This window comes from Phalacrocorax aristotelis, chromosome 26 (assembly GCF_949628215.1).
Source record: "Phalacrocorax aristotelis chromosome 26, bGulAri2.1, whole genome shotgun sequence".
NCBI lineage: Eukaryota > Metazoa > Chordata > Aves > Suliformes > Phalacrocoracidae > Phalacrocorax > Phalacrocorax aristotelis.
This window is the reverse complement of record NC_134301.1, coordinates 1,191,595-1,206,473: the sequence shown is the minus strand read 5'-3', so window position 1 is coordinate 1,206,473 and position 14,879 is coordinate 1,191,595. Positions and strand designations below refer to the sequence as shown.

The window sequence follows — 14,879 nt, the reverse complement described above, 5'->3', positions numbered from 1 at the left end:
TGAGATGGGGGTTACTTACGTGGCTGGGAGCGCTCCTGGACCAGCCGGGAGGGAGAGCATCTCTGGAGGAAAAGAAGGGAGAGAAGTTTGGCCGCCACTTCACCCTTCTCTCCCCTTTTCTCCCGGGTTATTTTGGCGAGGAAACAATGCCATAACACGCATCGCATCTGCCCCAGCCCCCCCGCCCCCCCCTCCCCATACACCCCATTACTATGGTAAAACCTACAAAGCCTCGAAACAGCGATGGTGCCTCTAAATCTATGTCCGCAGACACAGAAGGTACAACGTTGGGAGAGGCAGCGGGTCAGGAGGGCTCCGGGGTCAGCTTGCTCGCCTCCAATAGAGCTGCTGGGATAGAAAAGTTGGCCTTTCCATGAACCCGGTTTTGCCGTTTACCCGAACTTCAATAAAGTTTTCTTTCAGCCTCTCTACATGGAGGCGTCAAGAGGCTAAAAAGGGACCGTGGGTCGGGCTGTTTGCAGCAGGAACAGCCATTTTCCCCTTTTTTTTTCTTCCTTTTTCGCCCCCTTTCCCCCCTTTATTTTCTTCCACCGCCTTTCCCCTCTTTTTCCCCCCTTTTCCTCCTTTTCCCCTCTTTTTTCTCCTTTTCTCTTCCTTTTACCTCTTTTTCCTCCCTTTCCCTCCCTTTTCCTCCTATTTTCCCCCTTTCCCCCTCTTCTCCCCCTTTTCCTCCTTCCTCCCTCCCTCTTCCCCTTTGCACCCTTTTTCCCCTCTTTTCCCCATTTTCCTCCTTTTCCCCCACCCTTTACCCCTTCCCCCCTCTTTTTCCCCTCTTTTCCCCATTTTTCCTCCCTTCCTCTCCTTTTTCCTCCATTCCCCTTCCCCCTTTTCTCTTCATTTTCTTTTTTCCTTCCCCCCTTTTTTTATTTTTTTCCTTTTCCCCCCCCATTTTATTTCTTCCTCCCCCCCTTTTAACCCCTTTCCTCTTTCACCCCTCTCTCCCCCCTTTCTTCCCCGGGCTATACCCTGCCTTTCCACTCTCCCCCTCAGCCCCAGCCATGTCATGGCCAAGGCAGGGGGAGATGCTGGGTGCGGACCCTCCTGTGGGCAGCAGGCAGGAGCCCACCCCCACCCGGTGTCCCCAGCACCCCCCTTCCACGGGATACACCCGGCCAACAAGCAAAAAAAACCCCAACCCACAACTCCAAACTCCCCCTCCCCCAAAAAAAGAGGGAGAAATCCAACTTGGAGCGCCGCTCCTTCCTCCCCACCCTCCTCCTCCTCCTGGCTCCAGCCCAGCCTGCAGTGGTGCAGAAGCCCAACTCTGCTCCCCACCCCCGAGGAGATTTGGGGTGCTGCCCTGCTTCAACTTCGGGGCACTGGAGTGCTCTGGGGGAGCACCCACCTCCCAGCACCTGGGGCTCCGCTTTCCCCGCAGCTTTTTTGCATTTTCCTGCACTAAACCTCCTTTTCTGCCCTCTTTGCTGCCTTCCCCCCCCCTATTTTTCCCCTCTCTGCTCTGATTTCTTGCCTGTATACAAGGATATTAAAACCACCCAAGCCCCCCCGGGATGGGCCGAGCCTTGGGTGCTGTTAACTGATCGCTTATTTATTTTTATTTTATTTTCTTTCTCTAGGGCTGGGTTTTATCTGGCTTCCCCGCCTCAGCTGTGCGGGCTGGGATCTTCCTTGGAAAAAGCCAAAATCCCAACTGGCTCCCAACACCTTTCCCTGCTCTGTGGAGGAAACGTTTGAGGAGGAGGAATGGTTACGTGGCCTGGCGATATGTTTTATCTTTCCAGCCTCGTCCTTGCAGCAACACCACCAAAGCAGGATGCGAAAGGGGAAAAAATAAAAGCAAAGCTGATGAGCTTTACAAATAAACTCCCCAGGATAAATTATAACCTTCTCCCTCTCCAGATCCGCATCCCCAGCTCTCACAAAGGGGTTTGAGACCACGATTTGTTTAACGGCAGCTTAAATCGATGTTGGGGGGGGGGGGGGAATAAAGGAAGAAATAGAATAAAACCTAAAGAAAGGTGCTTGAAAGCCTCCTCTCCATAACTCAGCGTCCCAGGGCTTGGGGGGGGGGGGCACTTGCAGCAGGCCTTCCTCTCCCAGCCCCCTGCCACTGGGGTTTTTAAGCAGCAAACTTCCCAAAGCCAAGGCCTAAGGAACAAAAAATAAAGGGGGGGGGGGCTCAGCCCCAGCCCCCCCCCCGCACCCCCTTCCCTGCCCTGCCAGGGAAGCACAGACACCCTGCACCAGGGAGGGGGGGGCGGGACACATGGTTTTTTCCCTAAAATCCCCCACTGCTGCCAATTTTTAGCTGCCTCCAAAGGCCAGGAGCAATGAGTTACAGTTATTAGCACTATTACTACCATTATTCTCATTATTGTTATTGTTATTATTATTATTTAACAGCCTTTTCATTGCCTGGCAAAATTCAATATGACCTCTTGGCTTGAACGAGTCAACGCGAGCGCGCCACGACAGCACGAGAAAATAATAACAATAATAAGAGGAATAATTAATTAAAAAACCGAAACCAAACCATGAGAAAAAGTTCAAAGCAGGGAGAGGAACTAAAACCAGCCAATTTTTTTTCTGCGGGATGGAAAGAAAAGAGAGAGGCACGACTGGAAGCTAACCCCAACCCACAGCACTTGTCTGAAAGCCCAGGTTCCTCTTTTTTTCACCCCCCACCCCCCCAATATTTACAGGTTGGGAGGGTCTGAGGTTTAAAGTCACTGGTCACGTCGTGATGTCATAAAAATCTGGAGTTGAGAGTTATCTTTAGGTTTGCTTAAACTTAACTTAAGCAGTAACTGGTGCACATGGGCTCCATTGCACATCGTCCCAGCATTTTATTATCCCTATTATTATTATTATTATTATTACTATTATTATTTTGGGGCGGGTTTGCGGGGAGATGTGGGGATAAAATAAGTCACCAGACATAAAAGTAAAACTAATTCACACTGACTGGTTTATTGAACACTGGGACTTTCACATACACACTAAAACTCTTTATTGCAAGTTTACAATGATCATGTAAAATCAGTCCAAAAACACAAATAACCACGACAAAACCCCCTAGCTACTGACTTTTTTTAACCTTCTTCTGCTTTTATTTTTTTAAATATGCCACTCTTTCTTTCCCTCTCTCTCTCTCTCCCTCTCCCCTGTTTCTTCTCAATTTCTCAGCCAAGACTGGTCCACCCTCGTGTGCTTGTGCTGTTCCGTAGCTGCTTTTTGTTTTGCCTTTTTCTCTCTCTCTCTCTCTAAATGGTGATTATTTTTTTAAGCTTTTTTTTTCCCCACATTCCTACAAAAGAACTTCACAGCTCCTTCGCTCATTGTGCATTTGTAATGCAGGGGGCGGGGGGGGGGGAATACCTACGTTCGCCTTTGTTTGTTTGGTTTTTTTTTGCCGTCAATATTATCGTCATTTCTTCATTAAATTTACCCAGCAGAACATTTACCTCTTCCTCCCCCCACCCCGCCCTCCCTCCCCCATCCCCCAGCTTTAAAAAATAAATAAAACCCTGAAATGGCGTAAAAAAACCCTGCAGGTACAGACACCTGGCCTCATGCTATCTGGCATGCATCTAAAGCCCGTGGTCTTGGGGGAGACCCATTGTTTTTTATACGCACAGGAAAAAAAAATAATAATTATTATTATTATAATAAAAGGAAAACTACCAGGGGAAGGGAAAGGGGTGGGGGGAAGAACCAAAATATATATATATATATATTAGATTCTATAAATAATCCAGAGTCATTTGTGTGCGGGTCTGGGGGTGTTTATAACCTGGTGATATCCTCCGTGCGCGGGTCCTGCGCGGCGGCGGAGGGCAGCTCCTCGCCCGCGGCCGTGCTCGCCGGGGCGGCGGGGGCGGCGGGGCTCCGGCGACCGCTGCCGTCGCCGCCCGTACTTTGGTGTTAGGCAGCCTGTGGTCTTTTTTCCATTTCATCCTCCTGTTCTGAAACCAGATTTTGATCTGTCGCTCGGAGAGGCAAAGCGATGTGGGCGATCTCGATGCGTCGCCGCCGGGTCAGGTACCTGTTATAGTGAAACTCCTTCTCCAGCTCCAAAACCTGCTGCCTGGTGTAGGCTGTCCTGGATCTCTTGGGTTCGCCTCCATTGTAATTGGGATTCACTGAAAGGAGGGAAGGAAAACAAAACAAAACAAAAAAGCAAAAAAATAAAAAAAAAAAAAGAAAGGAAAGGAGAAAAAAAACAAACAAACAAAACAAAACAAAAAAAAACACACAAAAAAACACACAAGGAAAATCAGCGTGGATGGAGAGAGGGTCGGGAGAGGCGACTGGAGGAGCCGGGGGGGGGAAGTAATAGGCTAAATAGGTAATAAAGAACTTTGGGCAGCTCAAGAGTTTCTATTCTAATAGGAAGGGGTTTCCCTGGCTCAAAAGACTGAATTATTTATGCACCCCTTACAAAGCTTTCGGAGTTTCACACATACATAACAGAACGAGCCACATGGCTAAGGCTGCCCACAGTAGCTCGGCTATAAAATTTATGGTGGGTGTAATTACCCATTCGGAGTCGTAAATCCAGTTCAATTGTGCTAACCCAAAGACTCTCATGGAAGGGAAGGAAATAAAAAAAAAAAAGAGAGAGAGGCGAGAGGGAGCGAGCATGGTGTGAAAATAAGAGAGCGGAGAGACAGAAGAGGAAAATAAAAGTTGCATACCAGTACTGACGTGGATTTTTTTCATCCAGGGATAGACTATGGGCTGTTTGGAAGCTGTGCTGTTGGGATGGTCGGGGTTTGGCTGGTTGCAGGCTGGAGGGGCTGGGGAAGGAGTGGTGGAGGAGGTGGATAGAGCAGCCTGCTCGCAGAGCTGCTGTGCTTTCTCTGAGAGGTGTTGGCCTCCTGGAGTTTGCCCGTGTCCCCTTTGGAGCGCGGCCGGGTTGCCGGGAGCCTGGAGCCCCCCGCAGCTGAACGGGCGGTCGGGGAAGGAGGGTCGTGGCACTGGGTACAGCTCTTGATGGTGATGCTGGTAGCTGGACTCCCTTGTCCGGCTATAATATTCCGGACTGTGGTCTGGGATGTAATTATTTTGCGAATATTCCTCGCATGGAGGAAATTTCGGATCGATGTAGTTAGAGTCCATCAAATAAGAGCTCATGATCATTAATTTCTGGAGTGGAAAATAATTTTTCTCGCTTTGTCGTTTTTCTGCTCCATAAAGCCCTCCTACTAGCTGGCGACCCCGTAAAGTTACTTTCACCATGTGACATCCCCGGCCAATCACACCCGCCAGCCCAGTCCCCGGATAAGGAACCAAAAGCTTCTGCAAAATGTACCCAAATTGGGGGGGGGGGCCGTGGGAGTGGGAGTGGGGGCGCGGCGAGAGCCGGGGAGATGCGCCTCGCTGCCAGGCGAGGGGTCCTGGGGTTCAGCCCCACCCCTTCGGCTGTTGGGGGGGGGGGGGGCACACAATGGGGGACACCCCCCCCTTGGGTGGGGGGAGGGAGGTGGAAGGGGGAGGGGGGATAATGGAGGGGGAGGGGGGAGTTTGGGGGGCACCGGGTGTCCCCCCGCCATGGGAGCTGGGAACAATGAGGCCTCCCCCTTTGTGTGAGCGTGGTTGTGCCCCCCCCCGGGCTACCCTAACCCTTCAGACCCCCCCAAACTCAACCCTCGGCAGCCCCCATCTCCACACAGCCACCCCCCACCCCTCCCGGCCTGGGGAGGGGACAGGGCAGGTGGGGGACACCGCCGGGGGCGTTGCCCCCCCCAACCCAGGCAACCCCCCCCCGATCCCAGAGGGGAGAGGGTTAAGCACCGTCAGCACCTGGAGGGGGGGGCACCTATGGGGGGGGACCTATTGGGGGGGGGGCAATTACCTGGTAGGTAGAGGCAGGTTTGCAGACCCTGCCTGAAATCACAGGCAGGGAGTTGCCCCCACCCCACCCCCACGGTCAGGGCGAGGCTGGGGGCCCCCCCACCCCCGGCAGCGGGGGGACCCCCCCTTTACTCCCCAAACTGCCCCCGCTTTGCTCAGCCTTTGGGAGCAGAGCCGGGTGGGGGGGGTGTATTTTCGGGGGGGGGGTGGGGGGTGGGAGGGAGCACCCTGCTTTTTTCCTCGGCCCTGGGTGCTGCAGGTTACGCACCCATGGGGTGCCACCTCCACGCGTGTGCAGGACCCACGCGTGGGCGCGGCGCCCAGGCCGCTCGGCCCTTGCTTTAAGCATTGACCTCCATATATATATATAATATATATATATTTTGGGGGGCAAAGCTGGAGGGATGCGTTAAAAATGGCTCCCACCTCCCCGGCGCAGGTCGGGGAGCTGCAAATGGATGTCAACATTTTGGGAGGGTTTTAACTCCCTCAATTAAAGCTATTTTTCCCCTTTTTAAAATCTCCACCTCGCCCTAAAGAGAGGGGCAGAGGAGGGAGGTGGGGTATTCCCTCCTTGTGCTTGATAACAATTATAGTTGAAAATCATAGCTTGCAGGGCATTGCCATATTTTACTTGATAACAATAAAAGTGACACATAAAGTTAACTGTTTATGTTTTATTTATTAGACTAAATGTGCCAGCGGTGTCGAAGGCTTTTGGCTGGTTGTTACAGCTTTTTATGGGGTTGTAAAACGCCATAAATCAGTCACCGCGAAATGGTCGGGGCTCTTTGTGCTCTTGGCTGCGAGTTGCGTTTGCGGTGGCTGCTGTTTCTTCTGGAGACGAAAAGTAATAATGGGATTTTATTTTGATTATTATCCCCCACATACACACCCCGATCCTCGCCGAGATTTTGCTTTTTACCTTTTCTTTAAATTATTATCATATTTATTTATTATTAACACGCCCTGGCAAGGAGCAAACGCCGCTTTGACTAAACTCCCTTTAGAGGATGACATCAGCGGGGTTTGAGGATTTAATTAGGAGCGCTGCAATTAAAGGAAAGCAGAACTTTCCAAGGCTCTGGCATCGCCCATATATTCCCCTAGAGACGAATTTGTGACTGGGAGACGCTCACACAAATTCGAATCTACAGGGTACATATAGGCGACGGGGAGGGTTTTGGTGGGGAGGTAAAAGGGGGGGGCTGAGCCCCCCTCGGACACCAGCTCCGCGTCTATTTGGGCACCGGGGCGTGGGTTGAGCCGTTTTCTTGCTTTATTTGGGTTTTATTTTGGGGGGGTGGCGGGTGATTTGCAGGGCTTGGCTAATTGCTGGCCCCTTGTAGCGGCAGAGCCTGCTCCTTCCTAAAGTTGTAAATCCCGGAATTCCATATAGAAACGCCTCTATCTATACCTATATAAGGTAAAATCCTTCCTCTTCAGGTTTCGGGGGTAGAGAGTGAAGTGGGGGGGGGAAGGGGTGGGAGCTGCGAGGTTGGGGCCGGGGGGGGGGTGGGGGGAAAATACATGAATAGAAATGTATTCCAGAACCCAAAACATTGATTTAAATATATCCAATAAATTCCTTTTCTCCAGCCATACTTCATTCTGCCCAAACACCTCAGACTCATGCGGGGCTTTGACATTTATAGTTCAGACTGATGCAACAACTTTATTCCAAGGCTGAGGGAATATTGAATAAAGATGGAGAGTTAATAAAGTAATTTTTACCTACGCACATCCTTCCCCCCCCCCGCCTCTGAATATATGGTTTTCAATAAGCACCAGCAGAATAAATAAATATCCACAGGTAGTTCTCTTAAGGTTATGTTGGATGGTTTAAAGAAAAAAAAATAAAGGAAAATAAAGCACGAAACCAACGGGCAGCAATCAAAGCATTAAAAAATTCAAGGCGTGAAGGTCACAAACTGGGCGGCTCTGGGCGCTCTCGCTTTCTCGGGGGGGGAGGGGGGAAACGCAACTTTATTTGCACCGTCTGCATCCCCCCACCCAAACACTTCTACTTTTGAGGATTCCCTTCTCCAGCCCCTCTTCCCCATCTCCCTTCACCCCATCTGGCTGTTTGGGGGGGGGAAGGGGGGGGGGGCTGCCCTCCGCTTTCTTACAAGTGCACCAGAAAAGAAAAAAAAAGAAATCCCTCGGATTTCTTACAAACGCACCCCCAAAAAAATCCTATTTCTCCCTTTTTAGTGCTTCTGGATTCCTGTTCCCCCCCCCCTTGGCTTTTTATCCGGAGTTTAGAGCTGCGCCTCTTGCTGAAGGGGTTGGATTTATTTATTTATTTATTCCACCAAAACCCCCCCCCCCTTTTTTTTTTTTCCGCTGTAAAATAAGTCTGCAGGGACGTGTGAAGAATAGTTGTACAAGAATCTGGCTCTTTTGTCTATAAAGCAGCCCTCCCACCGCTCTCCATCCCTCGTCCCCCCACCAGCACAACCGTGGCGAGAAACACTTTGGGAGGGACAAAACCCAGAGAAACGCAGCACCTCGGCTGAGAAAAAGCAGGGGGAAAAAAAGAGGGGGGGGGGGGAATAAAAAAAATCTCATTTTTGGCTTTATTTCCTTTTCCTCCCCGGGATGAGGGCTGCGAAATATAGAGCTGGTTGCCGTCGCGGGGAGATTTTTAAGTACAAAGCGCCTTTTTTTGACAGTACTGAAGAAAAATAAGTATGCATTGTCTCTCCGGATTCATTGTGTTGGCTATTACCATACTGACCGTTTGGTAACCTGTACCTCAGCCCATTAGCAATCTGTGCTTCCCAGAAAAAAATGAAGTACCTATCTACTGGGGGTTTGTTATCCCGTGTTTAATAATAATAGGAAAAGCGGGGTAAAAGCTCGCGGTGGCTGAACTCTGCCTCCTTGAGATGCGGGAGGTGGGGATCCGATTTTGGAGTGGAGTTTGATTCCGAGCTTGTTTGGAGGTGCTAATTGCGCGTTCAGTGGCAGGAGGACTGAAGCCCCGCATATCTCCCTGTGTTTTTAATGATTTGTTTCCTAGTTGCGCCCTCCCCGCCGCGGGCAGGGGCGCGTCATTAATTAAATTTTATTTTTTTCCCCTCCCAACTTGGGCGCAGCGAGCGCGAAGGAGACCTTTTCTTTTTGTCCCTTCCTAATGCAAATAGACGGGGTCTAATTTATGCAAAGAAATATGCAAATGTTTAATTGATTTTTTTTTTCTTAAATCTGTTGTCAGTAAAAGTAATGAATCGGCCTAAAACGATTTTAATAAGCAAAGCCTGTCACCCAAAGTCCTAGCCTTCACATTTTTCTTTCGAGCCTCTTTCGCCTCAAAGAAACTAATAATGTAAATATTTATCCCTTCGTTTTAACGTATTAAAGATGAATCCCTCTTGTTCGCGAGAGAACTGGAAAAATAAAATAAAATAAAATAAAATATGCAAACCAGTTTCCCCATCTCTCCCTCCTCCCCCCTCCCCTTCTCACCCCACCCAGGAATTCAATTTTCTTCAAATCTCGTTGAAAGTGGCTTTTTAAAAAGTGGGCGCATTTTAATATTGGTTAGACAGCGTGACCTGAATTTCACCTCAACTGTTTGACTTGATCCAATAGGTCACTGCCAAGGAGTTATTGATGGGGGAACTCCATTGAAATTTCTCTCCTCACAAATGGCCTTTAGATCTTCTAGCGAGTTCAATAACTAGTTATAATGTAGAAGGGGAAAAATGAAGCCCAGAGGCAAACTAATTTGATGTTTCATTTTTATGCTGGAGAAATTGTTGGTTTTTGTTCCTCTCCCCTCCCGCTCTGCCCCTCTCTGCCTCTCCAAAACGGGAGGGGGGGGCTGGAAAAAATAAAAATAATCTGGTTTGGGCAAAGCCCCCTCCGAGCCGAGCTTTGCCTGGGCTGGAAAGATCTGCTATTTTATTTATAATTTTATTGGCACCGACGCTTCAGCCCGGGAACTCCTCAGGACTCGGCGGAGCGGGAGCCCAGCAAGAGTAAAACTTGCTGCTGGGTAGGAAACACTTTTTCATTTTATTTATTTCATTTCCCTTTTTTCCTTTGCTTTTTTCCTTTTTTTCTTTTTCCTTTTTCCTCTTTCCTTTTTCTTCCTTATTTTTCCTTTTTCTTCTTTATTTTTCCTTTTTCTTTTTTTATTTTTCTTTTAAATTTTTTTATTTTCCTTTTTTCTGTTTTATTTTTCCTTTTTTCCATTTTTCTCTTTCTTTTTTCTTCTTTAATTTTCTTTTTTCCTTTCTTCCCCCCTCCCCTTTTTCCTTTTTTTTTTTTTTTTTTTTTTGAAAGGATTTGTTTAAAATAAATCGAAGGCGCCAGTAAGCAACTTATACCTCTCTCCTCGCCAACTTCTGCGCCTCAGCAGGACCCGGCAGCCCCCGCTTTCCGCCCCAGCCCCTCTCCCCAGCAAACCAGCCCCTCCAAGGGCCGCCCGAACTGGAGCTGAGCAATAAAACCCTCACACTCATTTTATTCCCCGGGTGTGTGAGTCGCCCTAGTTCATGTGACCACATCTGGGCTCCCCCCTGGTTCGTTGGGCTTGGGGAGGGTTTTCTGCTTTTTGCTTCCTTCGGATCGTTTATTTTGAGGCTTAAAATGTTGATTGGGATTCTGGGGAGGGTTTATTGGGGGTGGGGGGGGAGGAGCAGAGGAGGACTCAGCTGGAGGATGCTTTTAAGTGATATATACACAGGAGCAAAGATTTCTCCTTGACTTTTCGTGGACAAAGGCGACTTATACTGACCCACCGGGTGATCGCTGAACCCTGGGTTAAGTTGAAAAGAAAACATTGGGCTTGTATTGGGGAAAGGGCGTGTTTGGGGGGGGTGGGGGGGAGTGAAAGTTGTAGGAGAAAGTGTCCAGGGGCTGCAGCGAGCCCATTAGCAGATCTATAGCTGTTATTGTATGGGATGGAAACATACACAAACTTGAGGCTGATCCCTCTTGTTGAGGAGAGCTTCTGCTTGAGTCGTACTTACTGCTCTCACCCCTTGGAAATCCTCCTCCGGGATGACAATATTAATAATTAACATCATTTCCCACCCCCCCCCCACCCCGCCTCCTCTCCAGACACCCTCGGCTCCGTAATCCTGAGTCCTCGATGGCTCGGGCCGGGGAGGAGGGGGTGGGAAAAGTTTCTGTGTAGGGACAGAGGATAAAAATTAAAGGTTTGGGTTTTTTTTTTTTCCCCCCACCAGAAAATTGATCCAGCTCCAGCTGCGGGGGGGTTTATACCGGGGAATTTTGGGAGGGGGGAACCCTGACCCCCTGTTGCTGCAGAGGAAGCGTGGCGGAGATGGCACAGCCTTCACTTGCAGGGATGCAGAGCCCCCGGCCTGGCACCGAAATGGGGTGGAAGGGGATAAAATAAGCGAAAACTCCCTCTTTTCGGTGCATTTTGAGTCCCCCCCAAGCGAGGACGAAGCCCAGTTGTCACCAAGCTGCTCTCATCCCTTTTTAACACCTTTTGCAATTACAAAATCAAGCCCGGGGCGTGCTGCCTCCGGGGAGACAACGCAGCACTTTTTAAGCAAAAAGCATAAAAAAAAAATTAAAAAACCCAGCAGAAAACCCCTTTTTTCCCCCACCTCGGTGTTCAAAAGGCCGCGTTGCTCTGAGCGAACCCACCCCCGAGACACCCGGCCCCCGCCGAGGCACCTTGAGGCTGCTGGAAGCTCGGATCCACACCCCGCCGGCACTAAAAACCTTTCCCTGGATGCAGGTCACTGAAAAAAAATGGGGTGAGGAGGGATGGAGAGGCGGAGGACACGCGTGGGGAGTGACACGGGAGGGGATCTTGCCCCTGTGGGGCCAGGCAGCATCACACGCAGGGCAGGACTCCAGCGTGGCAGCCAGCTGCAGATGTGGAAGCGATAGGATGATTTAAAGTCCCGATTTTATCGCCTTTCGGGACGTGTTTTAAACTCTTCTCGATGTGTAAACACGCTCTTTCGAGCCGACGCGACCCAGATGGGCGCCGCTCCGCGCCCATGTGCGCACCCCCGGCCCCGGCAGCTCGCAGCCAGGCAGCGGAGCGGGGCTTTTCCCAGGGGAAATCCCGCTCCCCCGGGGGGGCAGGGGTGGGGAGGGATGGCCCCTCCGCAGCCTGCAGCCTGGCGAACCGCTTCGCCGAACCAGCACGTGGATTTAAATCTTAATAATAATTGCAATAATAATTGCAATAATAATTGCAATAATAATAATTGCAATAATAATAGCAATAATAATAATAGCAATAATAATAGCAATAATAATAATAATAACAACAACAACAACAACAACAACACCTCGGGAAGGCGGTGCGGACACCCTGGAGCCCGGGGAACCCTTGTTAGGGTGGCAAACAAGGGATTTAACGCTAGGAAAGGCCCTTCCCGCTCCCTTTAATGTTTATTTATAATTTTTTTTTTCACCAGGGTACTTTCAGTTTAATCTTTCGCAGTGCAATAAACTATTATCTTAGTTAATCCCCAAGGCGAATCCATCAAAACCTTTTAATAAACCCGTTTCATGGCTTCCGTGGGAGCCTCCAGCAACAGGGGCTGAGGAAGGGCGAACCCTGCGTTGGGCTGTTTTTTTTTGGGGGGATTTCCTGGTAGTAAAATAGGGGGAGAGGGTCGTCCGCCCTTTACCCCCCCACCTCCCAGGCCTCGGTGGGGCCATTAGGATTCCGGCGGCATGGGGAGCTGCGGGAGCCATCACTCACGGCCCCGGGAGCAAAGGGAGCCGGGCTCTGGAACAAGAGGAGCCGAGGGGATGATCTAGAGAAGCAGGCCGGCAGCATCAATCCCGACCCGATAAGAAATCGGCTGCTTCCCTGGGGGAAAAAAAAAAAAAAAAAGAAAGAAAAAGAAAAAAAGAAAAAAAAAAGGGAAAAGGGAAAAAAGAAAAATAGGTACAAAAGAAAAAAAAAAGAAAAAAAGAAAGGAAAAAAAGGGGGGGGGGGAATTCACAGGCCATTTGCCTGGGCCGTAGAGGTTTTGGGGGAAAAAATATCCTCTCTTCCCCACACTAAAGGTTCTCCCGATACTTCAGGTTTGCTGGGAAAATTGGGAAAGGTGAGCTGATTTTTTCGGGGGGGGAAAAAAAGGGAAAAGAAAGGGAAAGCAGCCTTTCGCCCAGAGGACACGGTGAGGGTCGCCGCAAGGACCAGCCTGCGAGGGGCTGTGCCAACCGCAGCTCCCTCAAAGCTCCTTTTAAGCTCCAGATCTGACCCGAAACATCGCTTTTTGGGGGCTGAAGTGAAGAATTAGGCACTGGCGCGGCACGCTGAAAGCCTCCCATAAAATATAGGTTTGTTCATACTCCACTTCTCCCCTTACACATGACCCCGCCGCTCCAGCCCCGGCCTATTTTTTAAAGCTTTCTGTTTCGCCACAATTTTATAGAGAATTAATTCCGACACGAGGCAGGTCCCGAAGAGGAGCAGACACAGATGTAAAGTGCCAGCTTGAGTCTGCAGGTAAATATTTCCCCCTTTTTCCAACATGCAAAAGGGTTTTATTCTCCCTCGAAAGGAGAGAAGCGAGCAGGAAAGAGGGGTTTCCGTTCGCGCAGGACACGCGTGGCCACGCACAAGCCCACGCACCCAAGTGGCATTCTTCCCTCCAAGTGGCATTTTTGTCCCCCCCAAAAAACCCCACCTCGCTGCTCCAGAGGGAGAAGAAACCCCCGCAAGGGAAAAGGGAGAGGGGGACACGCTCAGCACCCCCACACACACCCCCCAGCAGAAAAACCCTCATTGCTCCCCAAAATCCCTCTCAGCACCTGGGTGGGTGGGGTTGCACGCTCTGGAGTAGCTCTTTTTTTTTTTGGAGGGGGGGGAATTTGCTTAAATCCCAAATTTTAGGGGTATTTTGGTGAAAAGCCTTCTTCTGCCGGGTGCTGGATCCCAGCGAAGGGTGCAGTGGAGAGGACTGGGGGGGAGGGCACCGGGGGGGCGACACGGACCTCGTTATTAATTACAGAAGCTCATGAAGCTCAACCTGCGACCCCCTAACGTGGGCTCTAGCAGAGGGACGGGACCCCCTCCCCACAAAGGAGGGGAGGGTTTGAGCTTTCAGAAGCTGCGCCCTCCCCCAAATTGTGTCCCCCAAGCTGTGCCCCCCCCCACCCCCCCAGGGTCCAAACCGAGGGCGAATCTACTGGAGGGCCGGAGTGAGGGGTGAATGGGGGGAAAGGCCTTAAAAATCAACCCAGGAAGGAGCGAATGGGGAGAAATCGGGGTGGAAAAAAAGCCCCCAGGTGCTGGGTTTGCCTTTCGGGGGGGTGGGTGGGTGGGCTGCAGTGAGGTGCCTTCGGTTTGGGGTGGAAAAGCAGAGTTTTGTGGGGGTGAGGCGGGGGTGGAGAATAAGAGGGAGAAGAGAGAGAGAAAGAGATGGAGAGAGAAGGAGAATGAGAGAGAAATATGGAGAGAAAGGAGATGGTGAGAAAGGGAGAGAGAAGGAAGGGAGGAAGGGAGGAAGGAAGGGAGGGAGGAAGGAGGGAAGGAAGGAAGGAAGGAAGGAAGGAAGGAAGGAAGGAAGGAAGGAAGGAAGGAAGGAAGGAAGGAAGGAAGGAAGGAAGGAAGGAAGGAAGGAAGGAAGGAAGGAAGGAAGGAAGGAAGGGAGGAAGGGAGGAAGGGAGGAAGGAAGGAAGGAACGGAGGAAGGAATAGGGAGAAAAGTGGCAGAAATGAAAGAAAAGCAGAAGAAATTAAAGAAAAGCGGAAGAAACGAGCTCAGGGATTGAGCTGTACCCGCCAACCCCCCGAGCCTGGCAGAACGATCCCCGCTGTGGTTCGCCGGGGTCTGGGGGGGCTGGCGGGTCGGGGGTGCCCCGGCAGACCTTCACCGCTGCCTTCCCCCCCCCCCCCCCACCCGGCCCGCCCGAGCCCCCCCGCGGCTGGGAGCGGGGCCGGAGCTGAACCCCCGCACACACGGGGGGTGGAGGGAGCTGGTGTCTTGAAAACAAAATATTTCAAAACCGTGTAAACCCCAGTATTACAGAGCCGTGCCTCCCGCGGGTTCTATTGATTTATTTTTCCAAAACCTACAGGAA

General features: G+C 50.6%; 1 protein-coding gene and 1 long non-coding RNA gene across 3 annotated transcripts in view; both read right to left on the bottom strand.

The window, feature by feature from the left end:
• The window catches only part of LOC142048754 (uncharacterized), a 46,299-nt gene that overhangs the window by 26,137 nt on the left and 5,283 nt on the right, over positions 1-14,879 (bottom strand). Inside the window, exons 1-2 of one of the 2 annotated variants that reach the window (XR_012657524.1) lie at positions 227-696; positions 20-62 (exon numbers count right to left, since the gene is read on the bottom strand). This is a non-coding gene — a long non-coding RNA (uncharacterized LOC142048754). Of the gene's footprint in view, positions 1-19; positions 63-226; positions 697-14,879 lie in introns of those variants that run through there. The other variant, XR_012657525.1, reaches the window with a different exon arrangement.
• On the bottom strand, positions 2,922-5,379 carry HOXC4 (homeobox C4). Its single transcript, XM_075075933.1, is given in 4 exon segments — positions 2,922-3,876; positions 3,879-3,989; positions 3,991-4,124; positions 4,680-5,379. Coding segments are annotated over 4 exon segments (897 nt in total). The 5' UTR covers positions 5,224-5,379; the 3' UTR covers positions 2,922-3,768.